At 40.2% G+C, this 21,299-nt stretch overlaps 1 protein-coding gene across 7 annotated transcripts in view; it reads left to right on the forward strand.

Annotated features, from left to right (window-relative positions):
• The window catches only part of TENM2 (teneurin transmembrane protein 2), a 1,067,650-nt gene that overhangs the window by 778,758 nt on the left and 267,593 nt on the right, over positions 1-21,299 (forward strand). For all 7 annotated transcript variants that reach the window (XM_055325563.1, XM_055325567.1, XM_055325564.1 and 4 more), the window contains one exon: positions 19,864-20,102. In XM_055325563.1, coding sequence (XP_055181538.1) covers positions 19,864-20,102 — 239 coding nt within the window. The remainder of the gene's footprint in view (positions 1-19,863; positions 20,103-21,299) is intronic.

Consider the following 21,299-nt stretch of genomic DNA (forward strand, 5'->3'; position numbering starts at 1 on the left):
TGGTTTTTTCCTAGCCTTGCCTTATATTTCAAAAGAGAATGAATACCGCTTCTTTTCTTATTTGTGAAGTTGTATTGAAACTGTGTTGCAGTTTGTTAAAGCTTCAGTTGGGTACAAATATCCTTAAGTCCATTTCTCCACAATTAGTCCTCCTGTAAAGATGTTGCACCTCAATGATATGATGATTAAAAGCTGAGTTTTCAAAATCATTTGAACAAATGGATTTAAAACTCTGCACTTGGAAGAAGGTAGATGTTGCTCTTCTTGCATTGGTATGTGCTTAGATAAGAATTTAAAATGGAAAGCTTAATCTTAGTGACTTTTTAATCTCTTACCAACCCAGACTTTCTCTACTAGGGAACATGGATAAAAAGGTATAAGGTGATATTGGACCCTATGTAAGCATTTTATGGGACCTGGGGAAATCTACCCCACCCTGCCACCAGTATAATGAGAATAAATATGAAAGCTCTCTGGGAATGAGATGGTGCTTTGTACCCCTGGGTTTTGGGTGGGGTCAAGAGGACAAGACACCCAGGGATCCCCTTCCTGATATTTCAACAACACCACCTTCATTAAGTTTCATTGGACTCGGGGATCCCTGGGTGGCGCAAAGGTTTGGCGCCTGCCTTTGGCCCAGGGCGCGATCCTGGAGACCCGGGATCGAATCCCACATCGGGCTCCTGGTGCATGGAGCCTGCTTCTCCCTCTGCCTATGTCTCTGCCTCTCTCTCTCTCTCTCTCTCTCTCTCTCTCTCTGACTATCATAAATAATAATAATTTAAAAAGTCCACAAAAAAAAAGTTTCATTGAACTCAACGAGGGTCACATACCCACAATGGACCCAATCACCAAAGCCTGGAGAAGAGATAATGTTGATTGACTAGACCTGGATCATGCACCCATGTAGAACATCACAGCAGGTAGAGTGGCATGATCATAATTGAGCACACCATGGTTTTAAGAGACCATAAGACGGAGGCTTAGCTGCAACAACAAAAAAAAAAAAAAAAAAGGAAAAGAATAAGAAAAAGAAAAGAAAAGAAAAAAGAAAATCAAATCAAATCAAATTCAATGCTAGTTTTGCCTTAGCCTAGCTACCTTCTCTCATTGCCCAGATGATAGCGACTTTCTCCTCTGGGCTCACACAATTCTGGCCAAGATGGAGGGATGGGAGGATTTTAGGGCATCAGGTTATCTCACTTGCCTGGGCACAGAAGGGGGTTTACAGCTGATTCTAATATGAAGTAGAAAGAATAGTTCCACTGACTAATTTCCATCCCCTTCTGATTCATTGCCCTCTCTGGTTCACTTCTCAAACATCCCACGACTTTACCTTTGAGTTCACTGTGGCCACTTAATGCATTTTAACTTTTATTAGTCTCCTGATGTCTCTTTGAAGCTATCATCTTCTTTCCTGCAAAACTGCTTGGATTCCACATTTTCTAATTAAAACATGCTCATTTATTGTCTTACTAACCAGTGCTCTTTACGAGGGCTCATGATGAGCAAGTTAACTCAGAACAACTTGGTGCATTTTCCATCTCCTGAAAATGGCTCAGGATGCAGTTTTACCTTTATAAAGTTGAATTACTTTGGGCAATTTTTGGTTTTGCTTTTTTAATAAAACCATGAACGGAAAACATTCAAACTCTGGTTTTCAGAAATGCATTTTATCCTCTTCATGGTGAAAATTTTAGGTAGAACATTTTGTAGGGGTCAGTCAGCTCCATAATGGACCACAACGTAGGTAACAACTGAATAGTTCTACATTTAATTAGACAAAAAATTTTGTCCTAAAATACAACACGTCCTCATGTCAATAATTATGCCCATCACTATTTACACTCCTGTGATTTAATCTGGCATTACTAGAAGTACACAAACTTAGTGTAGTAGGGGAAAAAGTAGCACACATACATTTAAACCCACCTAGAATTTCATAATAATGATGTAACTGGAAGACAGGTTGTAAGGACACAGTCCGCATGTGTCTAGGTGTACTTTGTCTTCTTAGTCTTCACCATTGTTGGCCTCGTCTAGAAATAGGGAAGCAGTAAGGAACCTCATGTCCTGCCTCTCTAATCAGGTCCACAGTACCATTCAGTTTGGGAAAGAGGAATTGTAGAATTTGCTACAGAGCTAAAGCAAAAGCCTATTTCAGGCAGACAGGAAGAGTCAGAAAGGGAAAGACAGAGACAAAAGGACCTGGTGTTGAGAATATAGAAATAAATGCATGCTGTCCTCTGGGAAGTTGGTCCCTTGATTCTGTCCACTACACCAGAAGACAGACCAAGAGAAGGAATCAAGGTAACCATGATTTAGGCTGGCCTGATCATTTAAGAGAAGTAGGAATCATTTGGCAGCACAGAGGCAGAATTTTCAAGCTGGAATCCATGTTAAGGTTACCGTATAATCCAATATCTATTTTATAGATGAGGTGAGTGAGACCCAGATGACTCATCAAGGCCTCCCACTCTGAATGTCCAAGTGGTGCTATAAAGTAAGCCTCTGGTTGAGCATACTTTGCCGTGCATTGCTGTTCCCGGCTTGATTAGAGGATTTTGTTGCCTCTTCATCTTGCAAAGAATCTTTTCTCCATTTCCTTCCATGAAGGAATTGTCAAGAATTTAAGACAAAGATTAGAGCACATATTGCAATAGATTTGGTCTTTCCACTCCTTTATTATAAAATGTATAATATGTTCTCTTGATAAAAATATTCAACAACTTGGAAGATAGAAAATGAGAAATAATGTTCCCCTGCCCTTCCACTTCTATTTTCAAGGATATCTCTTTCTAAGTTTTATTATTTTAGGCTTCCCAAAATGTTTGTGGATGTCTGAGCATATTTTTTTAAGTTTAATATAAATGGGGCCGTGTTATACATACCATTTGGCAACTTTTTCAACTTCATGAAATATGATGGAAATCACTTCAGGTAATTTCATGTGGACCTGCCTCATTCTTGTTTTAAAGTCTGTGTAATATTCCAGGATGTCGTAATTTGTTTAACCAATCTCTTCTTTATGGACACTTAGATCACTTTCACATTTTTGCTATTACAAACAAAACTGTAATGAAGAGTCTTGTGTATATACCTTCCTTTGCATACTTATATGATTATATTCAAGAGTCAAATTCCTGGAAGTGAAATTGCTAGATCAAAGAATATGTATAATGTGCATTTTAAATTTTGATAGATTGTGCCAAATTATGTTCATCTCAATTCAAATGCTTCAGTTTCTCTTTATTCCTCCTTCTTTAATGGGCTGAATTTTCTTTTATGGGCTTAAAATAAGAGCCCTGAAGTTTATGGTATTGGATTTTAAACATAGAATTGAAAGAATTTTCTTTTTCAAGGAATAATGTACTAAGGAACACTAGACTACTCTAGGAACTCAGCCCCCCCTTTCTAATGTGCCAGATGTAGTATGAGGAAGTGGTATAGCTGTGGGGAAAATCTGACTCACTTACTCCCCTTGATTCTAGCTGTAGGGCCCAACTTTTTATTCCCAAATTGTGCCTCAACGTGGCCTACATGATTCAAGATACCTAACCTTTGCTGCCTTTTGTTTTCTCATTTATAATTTGGCAATGTTTAAATTTGCCTCTCCTCCCTCTCTACTTTGCCTCTATCCACCTAACAGGGATATTATAAGAATATCTAAGATGACTGAGTCAAGTTTCTGAGTCCCCAAGAGAAATGCCTAGTACAGCAGTATTATTGTTCTAACTATTATAGGAGAGCATTTATGATCAAGGGCTTGAAAATCCAGCAAGGAAGACAGCCCTTTTTGTGAAAGAAGTATGTGAGGCTTCTGTCAATAAGAGGCCCTCAGGCCAAACTTATATAGTTTCTTTATCTGCAACTCCAATTTTATGCTAAATAAGGATTTTTGTATTTCCCACCTCCCGCTGGTAATCCCATTACCAGCTCTGTTCATAAGACTTCAGCTTAATTCAGCCAACATTTACAAAGATTCTTTTAGAAGCTGACCACCAGGGAAGGTGCTGAGGTTAAAAGTGAAAAAGACGTGGCCCTCAACCCCTAACAGTTACAGTCTTGTGGGGAAAAGACAGCTACAGAGATAATTTATATTAATATAAAACACTACAATGTGGATATAAGGGTGATATGGGAACACAGGGTGATGAGGGATACCCACCTACCCAGTCAGGGAAACCCAGCTGGCAGGAATGGGGTCTGGTTCCCATTTTGAAGGAAAAGTATTCCCTGTCAAAAGGGCACTCCAGGAAGAGGAAAGGGACTAAGACCAGAAAAGCAAGAGTGTACAAGCATTCTGATCAACTGGGCTGGAACTCAGGAAACAATGCTAGGAAGATCTTGTGGCTCATGTTAGAGCCACCTTCTGGGCCCAGCAAAGCACCTGATGGTATATTCTGTGTGGGACGGGGAGCCTGCAAAAGTGTGTTATGGTCACATTTGTGGTGAGAAGTAGGAAAAGCCTCAGCTGACATACCAGAAAGACAAGAAATAAAAGTTCACAGAAGCTCACCAAAGGATCTCATGTTGGGGAAAGGAAAGGAGAAGGGAAGCAAGGAAGAGGGGTTGGACAAGAAGGAAAGATACATCCTCTGAGGAGGCGGGTTATGGGATTCATTGATAGCTCTCTCCAGAACAGTAAAAGCCAGCATTTATTAAGGGTCTCCTTAGTGGTACGTATGTGCTGAGCCCATTTAACACACGCAATATCCCTATGCAGTATTTTCCATTATTTTCACTTAAGGAAACCGAGTTCAACACATCGTTTTCCCAAGGCTGCCCAGCTTACCAGGCTGTGAACCCCACTTCCTGCCCACAGTTTACCAGTTCACCACTGCGCTGTTCAGTCTCCTAGATCAGGCAGGTGCTGCACCAGCCTCCCCCTGACCTTGACCTTCTTCTTCCTTCCCTTGTTGGCCCCTGCCCTCTTCATCCACAGCTCTTCTCCTTCCCCCTGCCCTCACAGAAATCCAGACCCTGATTGGCTTCTCCTGAAACCACTTAACCTCTCATCAAGCAAAACCTAAGAGCCAGAAAGGACCCCAGTTCAAGTCCAAGCCTCTGAGATGTCTGCAAAGACAGCCTCTCCTGACAAGACTCCCCTTTAGTTTTGTTTAATTCTGACGCTTGCAAAGAAAATGCCTGGAGGCGGGCACCTGGCTTTTAGTCGAACATGCCACCTACCTGTCAGGCAGCTTTCAATTTACCATGCCTCAGCATGTCCAACCGCATCTTCGTCAAGACTTCCAAGATGGCAGTGACAAGCTTTTCGGGTACTTAAGGCAAACATGCATGACAGTTTTCCTTGACACTTGCATTTTTAAAAAGCCTTGCCTGGGGCCCTAGGAAACCCAGCATTTAGGAAACTAGGAGCCTTTCAAGAAGCCAAGCTTTAAGAACCTGCTTCCCTGGGACTTGTTTTGTGACAGGGACACTGCAGGACCTGCTTGAGAGTATATTAAACACCATGGCAATATTTATGCGTTGATGCTAAATGATGGTTGCCTTTTTTAATGGCATTTTTCGATGACTGAAATGTATGAATCTGTTCAGTGCATTGTCAGTGGGTATGTGGCTGGCCTACAAACACACTTAAATGGCACACTTCTGCAAAGCATTAATTTCTAAGTGTCCAACAGATATATGTAGGCAGGCAGACATGTCACAGGGGTTGCTATAAAGCTTAATTAATATCCCTGAAGAGCTCTTATAACATTTCAAGAAGAGTGCTAAATAAGAAGAAAACATTGTACCTATGGATATTGCACATAGAAAGAAATGCGGGTGAATACACTGATAGGTCTTTGTATACTTGCTCATGTCTCAGAGGGTCTGATGTAAATTCAAGTGGGAAAAGAAATTGTGTGAAAGATAACCATCTTTTTTTTTTGAGTGTTAAAAAAAAAAGCCACAGAGCCCCAAACTTAAACACTAGAAATCCCTACACACTATTGATGTGGAAGCAAATCTCTAGTACACAAAAAATGAGTAGTAGTTTTCTTTCTTCTTCTCTTGTTTTCCTTCTCCTCTGCTAATCCCTATGTCTAGGATTGCTTGGGTGGCACAGTCGGTTTAGCATCTGGCTCTTGATTTCAGCTCAGGTCATGATCTCAGGGTTTTGAGACCAAGCCCCACATCGAGCTCACACGCTGGACATGGAGCCTACTTAAGATTCTCTCTCCCTCTCAAGAATTATTCTTAGCTATGCAGGAATTTCGATAAATCAGTTTTGTTTTTCTTTCTAAGCCTTGAAGAAATCCCATAACATAGTTTACCTGCTGCTTTTTATTTTTATGTTGTAATATAACTTCCTTTCTTCCCTCCTGTCTTCCTCCTTCCCTCTTTTCCTTTTCTTCTTCCTTCCCTCCTGCCTTCCTCACTAAGGGATTAGGTCTTAAGAACCTACAAAAATCTAGGAAATAACCATTATTGGTGGTTTGTTGGTTTGCTTTTAATTTCTTTCTGGGCCATAGTGTACTCATTCAGAAATAGAGGGAATGTATTAGAATTTTCTTTCCCAAAGATGTACCTCATGGGGGTACCGGTTTTACTGGTTTTAAGACTGGGAAAGTGGATGGGTATAAAACTAACATGACCAAATAAGCAGAACGATAAATGTTATATGTAGAGTATCAGGATATTTAAGATATTAAAGACTTGTGAAGATCCTGTAGTAATCCCCTAAATTTTCTTTGCTCTGGGATTTCCCAAATATCATGAAATGCTTTCTTTACCTGAAGCTAGTAATATATAAATACACTCAATGATCCAAAGAAGATACTTTGAGGGCTTATATTTCAGATCCTCTTTGATCTCCTGACAGAAGGAGGAAATGTAGGATTTCTTCAAACCCTTGCTAGAGAAGGACTATCTGAATTTGCCTTTTAAGATAAAACATAATTTCTCTCTAAGCGCCAAAATTTTAGAAATTCATCCATGCTCAGATTCATTCATCAGGTTCTACAATATTTGGACCTGGTGAGCAAGTACTATTTATAATACAGTATTCAGAATATATACTAACAATAAAAACTTTTTAATAAAAATGCCATGGGTAGATCCCTTTCCTAATAAGTCCTAGTAGTTTTCCGCTAAAACCTCTTTCCTAAAATGAGAGTCTGTTGACTTGGCATGTTAAACATTTTGTAAGATATGAAGTGTTATTACTCTTTCTGTGACTACTGCTACTTAGCCCTTTGATGATGCTTTTTGTTCTTGTAATGTCAAAGTTTTCAACAACAAACTCCTAACATGGGTAGGATGAAAGAATACTGGCAGTATGTTTAGGGCCAACCAGAATTAGACCTTGCTGAGGAGTTCAAGGTTGATCATTTTCTGTATTGAGAAAACAGCTAAAGGTTCCCCTAAAAGTCTAACATAAAATTACCCTATGACCCAGCAATTCTCCTATGTATATCCTCCCCAAAATTGAAAACAGGTGCTCAGATATTGTTACACAGATGTGCAAAGCAGCACTATTCACAATTACCAAAAGATCAAAATAACCCAAATGTCCCCCAGTGTATGAATGGATAAACAAAATGTCGTGTATGTATATTTGTATATACCCCCAAACACATACACACACACACAAATACTGGAATAGCATTCAGCCTTAAAAAGGAATGAAATGCTGATAAATGCTACAATGCAGATGAATTTGAAAACATTATGGAAATTGAGAGAAGCCAAGCACAAAGGTCACATATTTTATGATTCCATATATATGAAATATCCATAATAGGAGAATCCATAGGGACAGCAATCAGATTAGTGGTTACCAGGAGCTAGGAGTAGAAGAACAGGGATATGGGAATTACTGCTTAATGGATACAGGGTTTTCTTTTGGAGTGCTGAAAATGTTTTGGAACAAATAGAGGTGGTGTTGATACAGTATTGTACATGTACTGAATGCCATTTAAAATGGTTAATTTGGGGCAGCCTGGGTGGCTCAGTGCTTTAGCGCCACCTTTGGCCCAGGGCATGATTCTGGAGTCCTGGGATCAAGCCCCACATCAGGCTCCCTGCATGGAGCCTGCTTCTCCCTCTGCCTGTGTCTCTGCCTCTCTCTCTCTCTCTCTCTCTCTCTCTCTCTCTCTCTCATGAATAAATTAAAAAAAATCTTTTTAAAAATAAATAAATAAAATAAAATAAAACGGTTAATTTTATGTTATGTGAATTTCACCCCAATAAGAATTTTTTTCATTAATTAAGTAATTAATTAATTAAAGAAAAACAACTAGAGGATCAACGTATCCCCCTTGGTATGAAAAGTCTACTCAATGGAGAGGCAATAAGATAGGCTCCATCTCCTGCCCTGATCTTTTCCAAGAAAAATGTTAAGAAGAAATGTCTGTTGCCAAAACATGCTTTGGAATGGTTAACTTTGAAGGCACTATGCAAAATACCAGTACATGTGATTTGGTTAATACTGATAAATGAATCCAAGGGTGCAGTGTGTTACCATTTGGAATTATCAACCTGATCCCCATTCAACATCAGACTTTCCTGAAATTGTGGAAGCACCAAAGATAAGGAAATAAAGACAGGTATATCAGACAGGAGTCCTTTGTTATAGAGGTAGCAGGGGAGGGAGGGTGGAGAAAGATAAATGGATTCTTCTCTGGGTGGAGGAGGGTGTACACAAGATTTTTCAGAGATGAAACTATTCTCATATTCTTATAAAAGTGATTTGGAAGAGAAAATGCACCATGAAATCTTTTTGTTTGCAGAGATACCAAACCTATGAAGATAAACTGCTCTGTAGGTAGGCAGAGAAGTGACAGATAAGGAACAAGTACATTTACACCAAAAAATCCTTCTAGGCTTGTAGGAAGATTATCTCTGAGCTTCTGGTTAACAAACCAGAAACTGGCCCTGAGATTAGTGTAAACTAATGCCTGAACATATATGTCCACTGGGTTGCTGAGGAAAGAGGAAGGGAGGGCTACAAAATGCACAGCATCACTAAGTAGATTCCTAGAAATTAATCAAAAGTGCATTATCACTATTTTTGAAAACCTTCATGAGTTCTCAATGGAAATAATCCGTGTGATTAAAGCTAACATGCCTCAAGAATGACAGAAAAGTTGAAGAGAATTCCAACTTAAAAGATCAGGGAAAAGGAAAGGCTCTCATTAAAATGTGCCAAAAAGCCTCCCCAGATTAGGAAGATGCAGGTTTCTCAAAGGATTTAAAATAATCATGTGTAGGCATAATGAAAACATGGTCTTGTTTACCAAAATCTCGAAACCCAGAGTGACAGGGCATCCCTTGCAAAGAACACTGCAGGATAAATAAATAGATGTGTTGGATCTGAGAGCAGATAGAAAAATTTTCAAAATCTAAAAAAATTTCAGAATTGGCTCATTCTTTTATTCACTTACTAAAAACTCATTGAGAACCAAACACGTGCCAGGCATGTTTCCAGGGCCTGGGGATACAGTGGTAAGGAAGACTGAATCCAAGCTCTCAAGGAAAGCGCATGCCATTGAGGGAAGCAGGTAGGAAACAAGGAAAGAGCTACTCAAAGGGTAAATGCGGAGCACGTAAGAAGGCAGGGTCTTTATACTAATGCCATCACTCCACCTCCCACAAGCGCCAGTCACTGGAGATGGTCAGTCCCAAACTGCAACCTTTGCCAAAGCAGGGTAATGAAATAAAAAGCTGATCAAGGAAGCCTTTCTAAGAAAATGAGCTTTGAAGGGGAGATTGAAAGGTCTCAGAAGGAGGAGTCATGCAGAGATCTGAGTTAAGGACTTTCCAGAGGGAGACAATGTGAATACCCTGAGATGCAGAGAAGCTTGGCATCTTTGAGGGACAACAAAATAGTATGGTGGAAGCCTCTGGCACCATGTGATACATATTCTGTGCTCAATAAATATTGGTTGACTCGTGACTTCATATTTTATTGTTTTAAATATTTTATTTATTTATTTATTCCTGAGAGACAGCAGAGAGAGAGAGAGAGAGAGGCAGAGACACAGACAGAGGAAGAAGCAGGCTCCATGTAGGGAGCCCGACGTGAAACTCGATCCCGGGACTCAGGATCATGCCCTGGGCCGAAGGCAGGCGCTAAACCGCTGAGCCACTCAGGGATCCCATGACTTCATATTTTAGATTTTGAATTGTGCCAAAGGAAAAGGAGGAACATGGTACCTGCATGTGTTAGACACCGCCTGTGGGTCAGTCTCTGTGCCTGCAGATTGTATTCATTATCTCTTTCAGCCCTTCCAGCAGTTCTGTAATGCAGATACTGTTATCTACCCATTTTTTGGAGGAGGCACCTGTGGCTCAGGGAGATTAATCAGCTTTCCCAATATAATACAGTTCCTGGTAGAGTTGTGATTTGAGTTCAGCTATGCCTGACTCTAAAGCCTGTAAATTTCCACTGTTCCTTAATTGCTGTGTTCCTTCAGCAGATACTTGTGAGCACCTACTATGAACAGAGAAAGATATCAGGAAGCAAAAGATAGAGGACCTGCCTTTGAGAAGCTTGTAATATGACTGGAGAGACAAGGCAAATAGACAGGACAAATGTAGTAGCATGAAGCAGAATATGATAAAGGGACATGCCCTAAGGTTTCTTCCAGCTCGAAAATTCTTTGACTCTCTGAATGGTACAGGCAATAAACTCGATGGGGGAAATCATTCTGCTCGTTGATTGTATCTGATGGCCGGCATTCTTTCTTCATCTACCTCTGGCTGCCGGTGAACACAAATGCAAGTCTATTTGAAATGGCTGTCTCTACACTCCCATATTATAGTGTATGGTGAATTCAAGGTCAAGTTTGAAGTCAAAGTCAGAAGTTTTTGTTTTTTTCCTCTACTATATCAAGACTTTTACCAATTAACTTGAAAAAAGTCAACAAGTTAACAACTCCAGGGGAAAAAAAAAGACTCCTCATTTCATCCCAAAGACTCTGAAATGGATTTGCTCACAAAACACCAGGTTTCTTTAGTGACCTCCAGAGACCTTGCCTGTCACACTGAGTAGTATATCATTTCATGGGGGGGGGGGGGGAGAAGTTTTACCATGAAAAATGCTATGTTATATCACAGTGTGACACTATTTAAATATCAAGAGTCGAAGCTTCTATTTAAAAAACGGAAGGCAATAAATTGAGTTGCTAATTATTCCAGCTGTGAGTATTTTTGGTATGACTGCAAATTTTGAAGAGGGCAAAATAGAGGATTTTCCTGTTGTTCATGGCATATGCAAATGTAGTGATGGTCCCCTATGATCTAAAAAGTTCAGGGATCAGAAACCTTGAAAGCCTATTTTTCATTGCATCAAAATTGGTTTGAGTCTAAGCTTAGGGAATCGTGAAATGAAATGGGCTTTTAATTATACTAATTGGGTTACTGGCTTCTTTTTCAAACTTGGGAAGTAGCAGTTTTTAAAAACATTTTTAGAGTTTTATGTTAAAGGCAACAGTTCCCTTCTCAACCCAAGCCTAAATTCCCAACTGGAAGAAGAGAATATATATATTAGTAGTAACTTCAATTCCTTCTCTTCCTAATAAAACTGTTTTGGAGGGGTTGGATTGCCTGTAATGTTCCATTCACTGTGCTAATTAGAATGGATCATGCATTCAACAAATATTTTAAATGAGCTGGGCACTGTGCTAGGTCGAGGAGATCTAGTAAAGACCAAGACATACATGATTCCTGCCTTCAAGCGATTAATAGCTACATTTATTGAACATTCACTGGACATCAAGCTTGATGTTAAGCATCTCACATGAATAAAGTTACCCAATCCCCCTAAACAAGTCCATGAAGATACTAACATTCTCTCACTTTACAGATGAGGCCACCTAGTGAGGATAAGTAAATTACCCAGTGTCACACGGTAATAATAGGAGCCAGGACCCAAATACTGGTTGTCCAAGTCCAGAATCCGTAGGCTTAGTACTGCCTTCTTGGTATGATCCTATTGGTTTCAAAAATGATAATAATAAATGAATGTTTATATGTAGGGAAAAAATCTGACTCTAGACATCAAATGTTTACTAGTCTTTCTCTTGAGTATGGAATTTTGCTTTTTTAAAATTTATGACTTGATTTTTTATAATGTTACATTTTATATTTGCAAATAGGAAAATAAATACAGAACACTTAAAAATAACTTAGTTTTGCTATTCAGGAAGTGACTGGACAGTACAATATTCAATATTAATCTTTCTCATGATCTCTCATGCTTTTTCCATCCATCCTGTATGATTCTCTCTCTCTTTCTCTCTCTCTTTCTCTCCATGCCCCATGTCTCTCTGTGTCTCTCTTAGGAGCCCACCCATAGAGTTTCCCTTCTACTATCAACATTCCTTCTCAGACTGGAGAGTGTAATAATGATGCCAGAAAGGGTGGTGGTTATTTAACCTCTCTCCAGCTAAATGTTTTATTATAACTCCTGAAAACCTAATTACAGTAACTTTACATGCTACAGTACCCTTTATGGGCTGCCTCTTTATTAAACTTACTCCTTTAGAGACAATAAACCTGATGTTTCAAAGGGCAGAACCAGGACCAGTAAAATGTGATGAAATCTCCCATTTTCCAGTGCACACCTGATCTCCCTCACTGATCACCCCATCCCCACTCCAGGTGCATTTCTGCTTCTATCCTTTCTCTGGCTTTTTATCAAATTTCAGCAACTGCATGTATGATATTAAAAATCTTTTAGGGATTAATGGGCTGTGTATCAATATTTTCATCCACTATTCTGAATACCTGTGAGTTTATTTACTGGGGAGGTCAATTTTCTCAGTAGAACAACAGTCAACACCTGGTTTCTCTGATAACCAGAGCTGCCTTTTTGCACACGGCACTGTGTTAAGACCATTCAATAGTTTTGCTTGATTTCAAGGAGAATGTTTCCTGCAGCTGACTTCTTGAGCAAGAGAGAACTCATCTGCCCTGCCAGTCATTAGTTGTGGTGGTTGGCTGAATGGTGGGAGGAAATAGTGGGAGACAGATTGAGAGAGAGGAGAACAGAAAGGGGTAGGGGTGGGGACCAAAACTTGACCTTTGGAGTTGAGGCAGTGCAGTTATTTGTGTAGTACATTTCTTTTCAACGCCCTCCTGGGATTTCCTCCTTGGAATAAACCCAAACCATTAGAAAATAGGGAAACTGCCTTTTAGGATCCCACTGGTTGCAACCTGAGAAATGGTACTTGGCGTTAAGGGATTTTCTATATTTGTTTCCTTCTTTGGCAGGATTGGAGGTTAATGAGTGAGTTTACTTGTGATTGACTCAGAAAAAAAGGACAAGAAATCTTTTGTTTGGGTCTCATGTGGTTTAACCAGCTACCACTTCTCAATGCTTCCACTCTAGATTAGTCAGACTCTTTCTGTATCATAAGAATATAATAAAAATTCACAGTATTTTGCATTGATGGGGTCATTCTTATATGGATGCTATGCATGAGTTTCTTGTTTGTTAGACTTCTTTTCAAAATTTTCCATGGTTGTTTAATCAGAGAAAATGTATGCCCTTAATTTTCTAAGCCAATTTGAAGCAAAATCCTGGTTTGCCAAGATTCTGCCTAAAATACATGTCTTTGCTATCATGTAAAATGCATGGGAGAATGGTTGTTAGCTGCTGTCTCTCTCTCTCTCTCTCTCTCTCTCTCTCTCTCTCTCAGTTTTTATTAGATGGTTTTGATTTCACATGAGGAAAAGTGACATTTACCAAAAAGATAGCTGCAGGTGAAGTGATGATCACTGTATTCTTAAGAATTCACTAGGATCTAGGGTCCAGAGCTGAGGACACAGCTCTGTCCTTCCTTGGCCTTACTATTTAATTCCATGGCCGTTCAGAGCCCTCCTGTGCCAGGAAGGATTCTGGGTGCTAGGACTAAAGCCCACATGGCTAGAAAGGGAAAGAAGCATGCAAGCTCTTCTTTTATTTTTTTGTAAGGCATCAAGGACTGGTTTTCTCTATCCCTTTGAGTGTTAGCAAACTCCAAGGACAGCACTTTGGGGGCCCCTCATTTGCCTTTTCTTTCTGAGGCACAAGTGGCCAATTCTGAGAGCAATTGAGTTGTGCTTGAAAAATGTCAAGTGCATTTGGAAACTACACATTTTTGCTGACGCCTGGAGTCCTGAGCTGAGCTACTTCCATGACCGACCGCTGGGAAGAAGTTCAGTTGGGGCATCACAAATGATTCATCAGAGCATACTGAGCAGGCCCCTGAGGGGGAAAAGCTGTCTTAATAGCTAGTTCAGGGAGAAATCCCCTAAGCCTTCATGGTCCTCCCAGTGACCATCTGGCCAGACCATTACCTTGTGGGTCTTGTTTCATTTTATTTATCTTTTTTTTCCCCTGCAGCATGTGACAGCAGTCCTTGGGTGAATCAAAGCTTGCATTTTTTTCAACTTGTGATAATGAAAATTTTCAAATGTACAGAAAAGTTGGAGGAATAGTACAAAGTAAGAATAAGCACCTGGTTTCAACAATTGCTATTATTTTGCCACTTTGCGTTACCTATAAGGAGATCTAGAGATACTTCTGCTGAATCATTTGAATGTAAGTTTTAGACTTCTTGACACTTTACCCCTAAAGGCATCAGCATTCAAAACTCTCATTTAGAAAGATGCATCTAGGGCAGCCCAGGTGGCTCAGCGGTTTATCGCCGCCTTCAGCCCAGGGCATGATCCTGGAGACCCGGAATCGAGTCCCACATCAGGCTCCCTGCATGGAGCCTGCTTCTCCCTCTGCCTTTATCCCTGCCCCCCTCTCTCTCTCTCTGTGTCTCTCATGAATAATTAATCTTAAAAAAAAAGAGAGAAGAAAGAAAGAAGAAAGAAAGAAAGAAAGAAAGAAAGAAAGAAAGAAGAAAGATGCATCTACTAAACATCTAGTGTGTTCTCTAGATGTATGGAATTTTAAAAGATATGTATACTAACCATCAGACACATGTTAGAGGGGCAAAATGGTTAGAGTTTCTTAAACTTTAAAACCACATAGAAAGCTTCTTAACCAATAAATGCCCCAGATCCTAGCCCTGAGTCTGAATGGAGGCCAGCAAGTTCTACTTTTCTAATAGAGCACTAAAGTGACCACAAAGCAGGCATTTATGGGACACTTCTTTGGAACTTCTTTTTTTTTAAATTATTTGTTTGCTGAATTTAACCTTGTGAAGATTTGCAATACCAGGGTGTAGCTGTGTTGTAGAGAAAATGGGAGTCTACATATCTTTGGTACTTTGGTTTAATCATTTTAAACATCAGAAACTAGAAAAAAAAGGAATATGATACCAAATGAATTTCATTTAGCTATGATCATAACAGACACCATGATACCAAAGGGAGGACTGAGAACTATAGTCTGCTAGGGTTAATGCAGTGCTGAAAAGTACATAGTGTTTGATTTTCCTGTGGAAGGATCTGGCCTTGTATGTATAAATATAAACATCTGCCTGTATGCACATACACAAACTTGCAAATCTGACAAACAGAAGTCAACAGGGCAGAAGGAATCTTAATTTTAAAATTAAAATGTTTGCAGTGCTGTCCTATTAACATTCATTGTTTAGCCTTAGGAAGCTGTAGGTCATTCATTTAACAAAGATTTGCTGAGTACCCACTATGTGCCAGCCTCTCTTCTAAATGTCAGGGTACAGTGTTGAACACATGAGACAAAATACCTTTTTGCTTTAAATGTCATAGAAGTTCAGATCTAATGATGGAGATAGACAATAAATAATACACAAATACATATATAATTTAGAAAAATAAAGCAGTTATAGCAGAATGGAAAATGACAGAGAAAGAAGAGGGCAGAGGGCAGAGGGCAGAGGGCAGGGAAGATCTCCCCGGGAAAGTGACACTAGAGCAGAGTAGTGAATGATGTGGAGAAACAAGCTGTGCAGGTATTTCCAGGCAGAAGGAACAGCACGCATAAAGGCCCTTAGGTGAAAATGTGTTGGATGTGATATGATGAGGAATATCAAAAGGACAGGTTAACTGGTGGAGTGAGAGAGGCTAAAGCGGTAGAAAGTACAGTTGGAAAGGTGACCAAAAGGCAGATCATGGCAGGGCATTGTAGGCCATGGGAAGGACTTTTGATTTTATTTTATGTGTTATTGGAAACCGTGATTGATGTATGGATGGATGGATGGATGGATGGATTGATTGACTGGGGAGGGGATAGGAGAATACTGACATGTGACATAATCTGACTTCCTTTTAGAAAAGTGTGGAAGAGGAGATCCCTGGGTGGCACAGCAGTTTGGCGCCTGCCTTTGGCCCAGGGTGCGATCCTGGAGACCCGGGATCAAATCCCACGTTGGGCTCCCCGTGCATGAAGCCTGCTTCTCCCTCTGCCTATGTCTCTGCCTCTCTCTCTCTCTCTCTCTCTCTCTCTCTCTCTCTCTGTGACTATCATAAATTAAAAAAAATTAAAAAAAAAGAAAAGTGTGGAAGATAGACTGAATTGTCAGGAGACTATTTTAGGATTTCAGGAAGAAATCCCATACAAAAAAATAACAATTATATCCTTCTATTATTTCTTACAAATGAGTGCATTAAAAATAACATTAAAACAATTTAAACTTCTTAATCTTCATCTTATGATCTCTCAGATGTTGCCAAAACATTGTTTCCAATTTACTGATTCTATCCACAAATATAACTAATGTTCAGGTGCCAGGCACTGGGGGAAACACATGATAGATGATAGATAGATGATAGATAGATAGATAGATAGATAGATAGATAGATAGATAGATAGATGATGATGATAGATAGATAGATAGATCCAAGTATATAATAGATTCTTGAGTGGAAAAGTGATAGAGGATGGGGATAGGAGGGTAGGGGAAACCTGGGTCCAGGTTTCCCAAGTAGATGGTTGAAAAGTGAGTAGGAGTTGGCTGGGGTAGGATGGGTGGGGAAGCATGGGAGCAGTCATTCCAGGAAGCATTGCACATCATTCAAAAAGGCATGGTAGTATAAACAACCCAGTTAAGGAAAGATGCATCTTTTGGCATGGCTGAAGCACAGAGTTCAGGGAGCTGGGAGCACAAGGTTAGAGACAATGGTAAAAAAGTTGGGTAGTCATTGTAAAGAGTCTGGTCCCATATTGAGATCTGGGTTTCTTCTTACAGGCATTGGAGGTTCAGCCAGGATTTATAAGCGAGAGCACAAGGACATTTGTGTTTTGGGAAGAACATTAGGAGGAACATTGAAAGGGGAAGGGTTGGTGGGACAGGTTTTCAGAAATAAAATTGATAGGATTCTTTCACCCATTATATGGGAGGAGGTGAGGGGAAAGTAGGAGGTGAAAAAATGACTAGTTTCTTAGGCACCGAGGAATAACAGGAATGCGGGAGGAATATGTGCGGGGAGGGGAAGGAAAAGACTGTGCTTGGCTATAACTTGTTCAACACAGCCATGAAATGGAGAAAGAGAGATGCCCAGTACACAACTGGAATGGGAGTCTAGGCGTCAGGGAGGAAGCACGTTGGAAATGGAGACCCACACACTTTAGTCAGATGATGCCTGGAGCCGTGGGAAAGGAGTGAGATCTCTGGGGCAGAGGGGTGAAAACTGGAGCCCTTGTATTTCTAAATATTTATCAATGATGGCTTGCAATGTCTTTGTATTTCTTGGTTTTAATTTGATATCCTATTTTCACCACCCACTCTTGGAAAATTATTCAAGAAATACATTTGAGCTTGTTCTAAATCAAATTCCGACATTTTCCCATCACCCTGGCTTTCTGGTGTGCATATGTTCTAGCTTAATTATAAGGCAGTGGACAATTATTTAGTGATTTGGAAAACTCTTCAGGTGTTTGTTTGACATTTGTCAGGCTTTAAATTAAAACTCATGTTTCAGGCTCCTTATGTTGTTCTGAGAATTAATAATAAAAGCTACTTATAATGCACTGAGCACTTACTATGAGACACACTTTTAGTTAAGTGCCTTTCCTACCTGATCTTGTGTAATCCACACAACAACCTATGCTATGACATGAGGCACCTGTGCCATCATTTACCCATTTTACAGATGAGGAGATGGAGGCTTTTAAGAACAGCATTAGGTAACTTGTGTAAGCTTACTTGTCTAGAAATGGTACTGCTAAGATCCAGTCCAGGTGACTGTTGCTCCAAAATGCTGCTTCTAAGCACTGATTCTACTTCCATCTCTTTCAAAAGACACTTTTAATCCAGAGCATTAAAAGAGTGCTATTGGATAGGAAATACAAAGGCTTATTTATGGAATCCAACCTCTTGCCTTTATGCAGATCATCAAACATACTTATAGTTTGTGTTAATGTTAGCTATATTAAATAACTTACTAATCAGATACCCATTTTCTGACATGACTGTCAGTCATATCAGGTTTGTTTGATCTTTGTCAAGGATTAAAATACTTTCAAAGTTTTGTCCAGAAGCAGCCAAGATACAAATATTTATAATAATAGTGATCTTGCTTCAGAATCCCACCGTGATAGCCTGCTCAGTCACTTACGCAGGAGCAGTGTGATGTAGTAGGTCCAACTGAAGCATCTAAAGTCAGGCAGACTAGAGTTTCAGCCCTAATGACCTTGCTTGCTAACTTCGTAAAACTGTAGTAATAATATAGGGTTGATATGAGGTTTGGATGCAAGTAAAACATTTAGCATCATAACTGACACAGAATATGTGGTCAAATATAGTTGTACCCACTGAAGACTTGAAGAGAAAATGAAATACCTGTATAACATTTTGGAATCTTAGAATCTTAAATTCACAAAAAATGAGGGAACGCCATTCATTCATTCATTCACCCACTCACTCATTCACTCATCCATTCATTCGCTAAAGTCTCCCTTGCATGCTGAACTTTGAGCTGGATACTGGGAACATAAAAATGAACAGGACATAAAAAAAGACACAGTCCCCAGCCTCCAGCTGCTCAAACTCTAGACCCTACTTAATCCATGCTTTAAAGTCCACTATATAAAATAAAAATAAAAAATAAAGTCCACTATATATTTCCTGGAAGATAATTCATCATTTTAAACAAGGAATGGCAAGTCACATTTGAAGTCTTATAAATGGGCACACATAAGAGAAAAATCTGTCAGAGAACTTATGGTCCTTGAAGTGTCCTTGGAGTGACACCCTGACCCTGAGGAAGGCTTATATTAGGTGTCAACAGTAGACCCCATGATCCTACAGTCACACTGTAGCCCTGGAGACCAAGAGCACTTTAATTGGCAGGGAAAGATGTTCTCAAAGAGAAAACATGATCACACTAGCTAGAGGGGCAGTCTCAGGACAGGAAGCAAGATAGAGGGGGAGAAACATCCCAGGAAGAAAGTTCAGGAGAGACAGTTGAGGGTGACACTCAAGAGCACAGACTTCAGCATGAGATGCAGCTCAGAGTTCACATCCTTGGACAATTGCTTGACTTCTCCAAGCCTGATTTCTCATATCTTAAATGTATGGATTTTTTTAATATCTAGTTCATAAGTAGTTGCGACGGTATATATCTAATGCCTTTAAATGTTAGGTTCCAATATGTGACACTGCTTTTTGTCATTGTTTTCGTCATCATCATCATCATCATCATCAACATCATCATCATCTCCAAGCGTCAAATAGCAATCTAGTTACCATATTTGCTTTAAATGCTTTCAGAATTATTGTGGAAGATAAAATCTAGACCTACATGGGAACACATAAATGATGTGAGTTTATGGAATTAATTTATATCGCCATCAAACATAATCTTTGCCCTTTTGTCCATGACAAGGTAAAACAGTTTACTAGAACTAAATAAAGCAGAGTGAAAGAAAAGACACCTAGATGTTCCCCCGGAACCACCCATGTCCATGCTGACTCTTTCCCTTTTCCTTGCCAGGCACTTTCTCTTTAAGACCTCTTCGGGGAGCACACCTCTGTTTAGCAGCTCTTCTCCGGGATATCCTTTGACCTCAGGAACCGTTTACACGCCACCACCCCGCCTGCTGCCCCGGAATACCTTCTCCAGGAAGGCCTTCAAGCTGAAGAAGCCCTCTAAATACTGCAGCTGGAAATGTGCCGCCCTGTCTGCCATCGCCGCAGCCCTCCTCTTGGCAATTCTGCTGGCATATTTCATCGGTAAGTCAGGGCAGCCTGCTCCAGGAACCCTGGCCGTGAGGAGGTGGGGCAGAGGTCGTGGCCTTGTGAGTGGAGAAGGCTTCTCTTGTCTGTACAGTTTGCTTGTTGGCTCCTGAAAGCTCTGAACAATGAGTGAGGGATGGGAGTGCCTTTTCTCTCCTGAAATGTATTTAAATCTGATGAGCTTCTTTCTCAAGATTCTAAATAGTGTTTATCAGATGTGTAAGTCAGCATCCCTACTGGATTCTTTCTTGGAGATGAGCTGAGAATTGTTGTTTCTGCAAACCCATCCTTCATTCCCAAAGTAGTCTTCGAGTCTCTTGTGTCACTGGATTTTAACCCGTCTGAACTCTAAAATTCTTGCAACATGGGTTAACTCCAGCCAAAAACTGAATAGAAGAATAGGGACCAGCATGTCTGAGAACATCTTGATTCAAAGCTAGCATCTAGCTAAGTAGCTAGCTTATTTCCAGAGGTGGGGAACAGAAATAGAATTGAGAGATCAGAGCATCCAGCCAGATCTTTGTATGGAATCAAGTCACTCAGATACAGTGGATCTTGCCTACAACCTCTCCTGTGCTTCTGAACCTTTAGTCTCAAATTGAATTGCACCATATTCATGAATCAGGTTCATCTTTCATGCCAACTTGTGTGTTTAGGAACTCAGGATATACCTTAGCGTAGCAGATTGGTAAAGTTGCTGGGGTATTTTTCTTCCTGAGCCAGGGATGTTGGTTTGCAAACATGGGGTGTAGCCCTGTAACCTCAGCAAGCAGCATGTGCCAAGAGCTCAGGGGCAGGGCACCACATGCATGTGAGCATCCTGGACTGGACACAAAGCCTGCTCACAGCTCCTGGCCCCAACAAAGAGCCCCGGTGCTATGGCTCTGTTAACTGAGCTTGCCAGTGGCAGATCTCCTGGCCCAGGCAGAGGCCACAGCGGTGTTTGTTAAAGTTTATTTGAAACACTTGATGGTTCTGGCTTGGTTTCAGGGCAGCTATGACAGGCCTCCCCAGTTTGGCTGTGCCATGTTGCAAAGCAAACCTATAAAACATCAGCAGAAAAGAGCTGACTCCAAAATTCTTCTCAACACTTATGCTGAGAAAAAAAAAAAAAAAAAAGGAAACCCTGATCATTCTGACTTTGTCCCCTTTCCCTTGGCAATGGGGCTTACACACTTCCTTCATCCTCAGGCA

Source organism: Nyctereutes procyonoides, unplaced genomic scaffold (assembly GCF_905146905.1).
Source record: "Nyctereutes procyonoides isolate TBG_1078 unplaced genomic scaffold, NYPRO_anot_genome, whole genome shotgun sequence".
NCBI classification, from domain to species: Eukaryota; Metazoa; Chordata; class Mammalia; order Carnivora; family Canidae; genus Nyctereutes; species Nyctereutes procyonoides.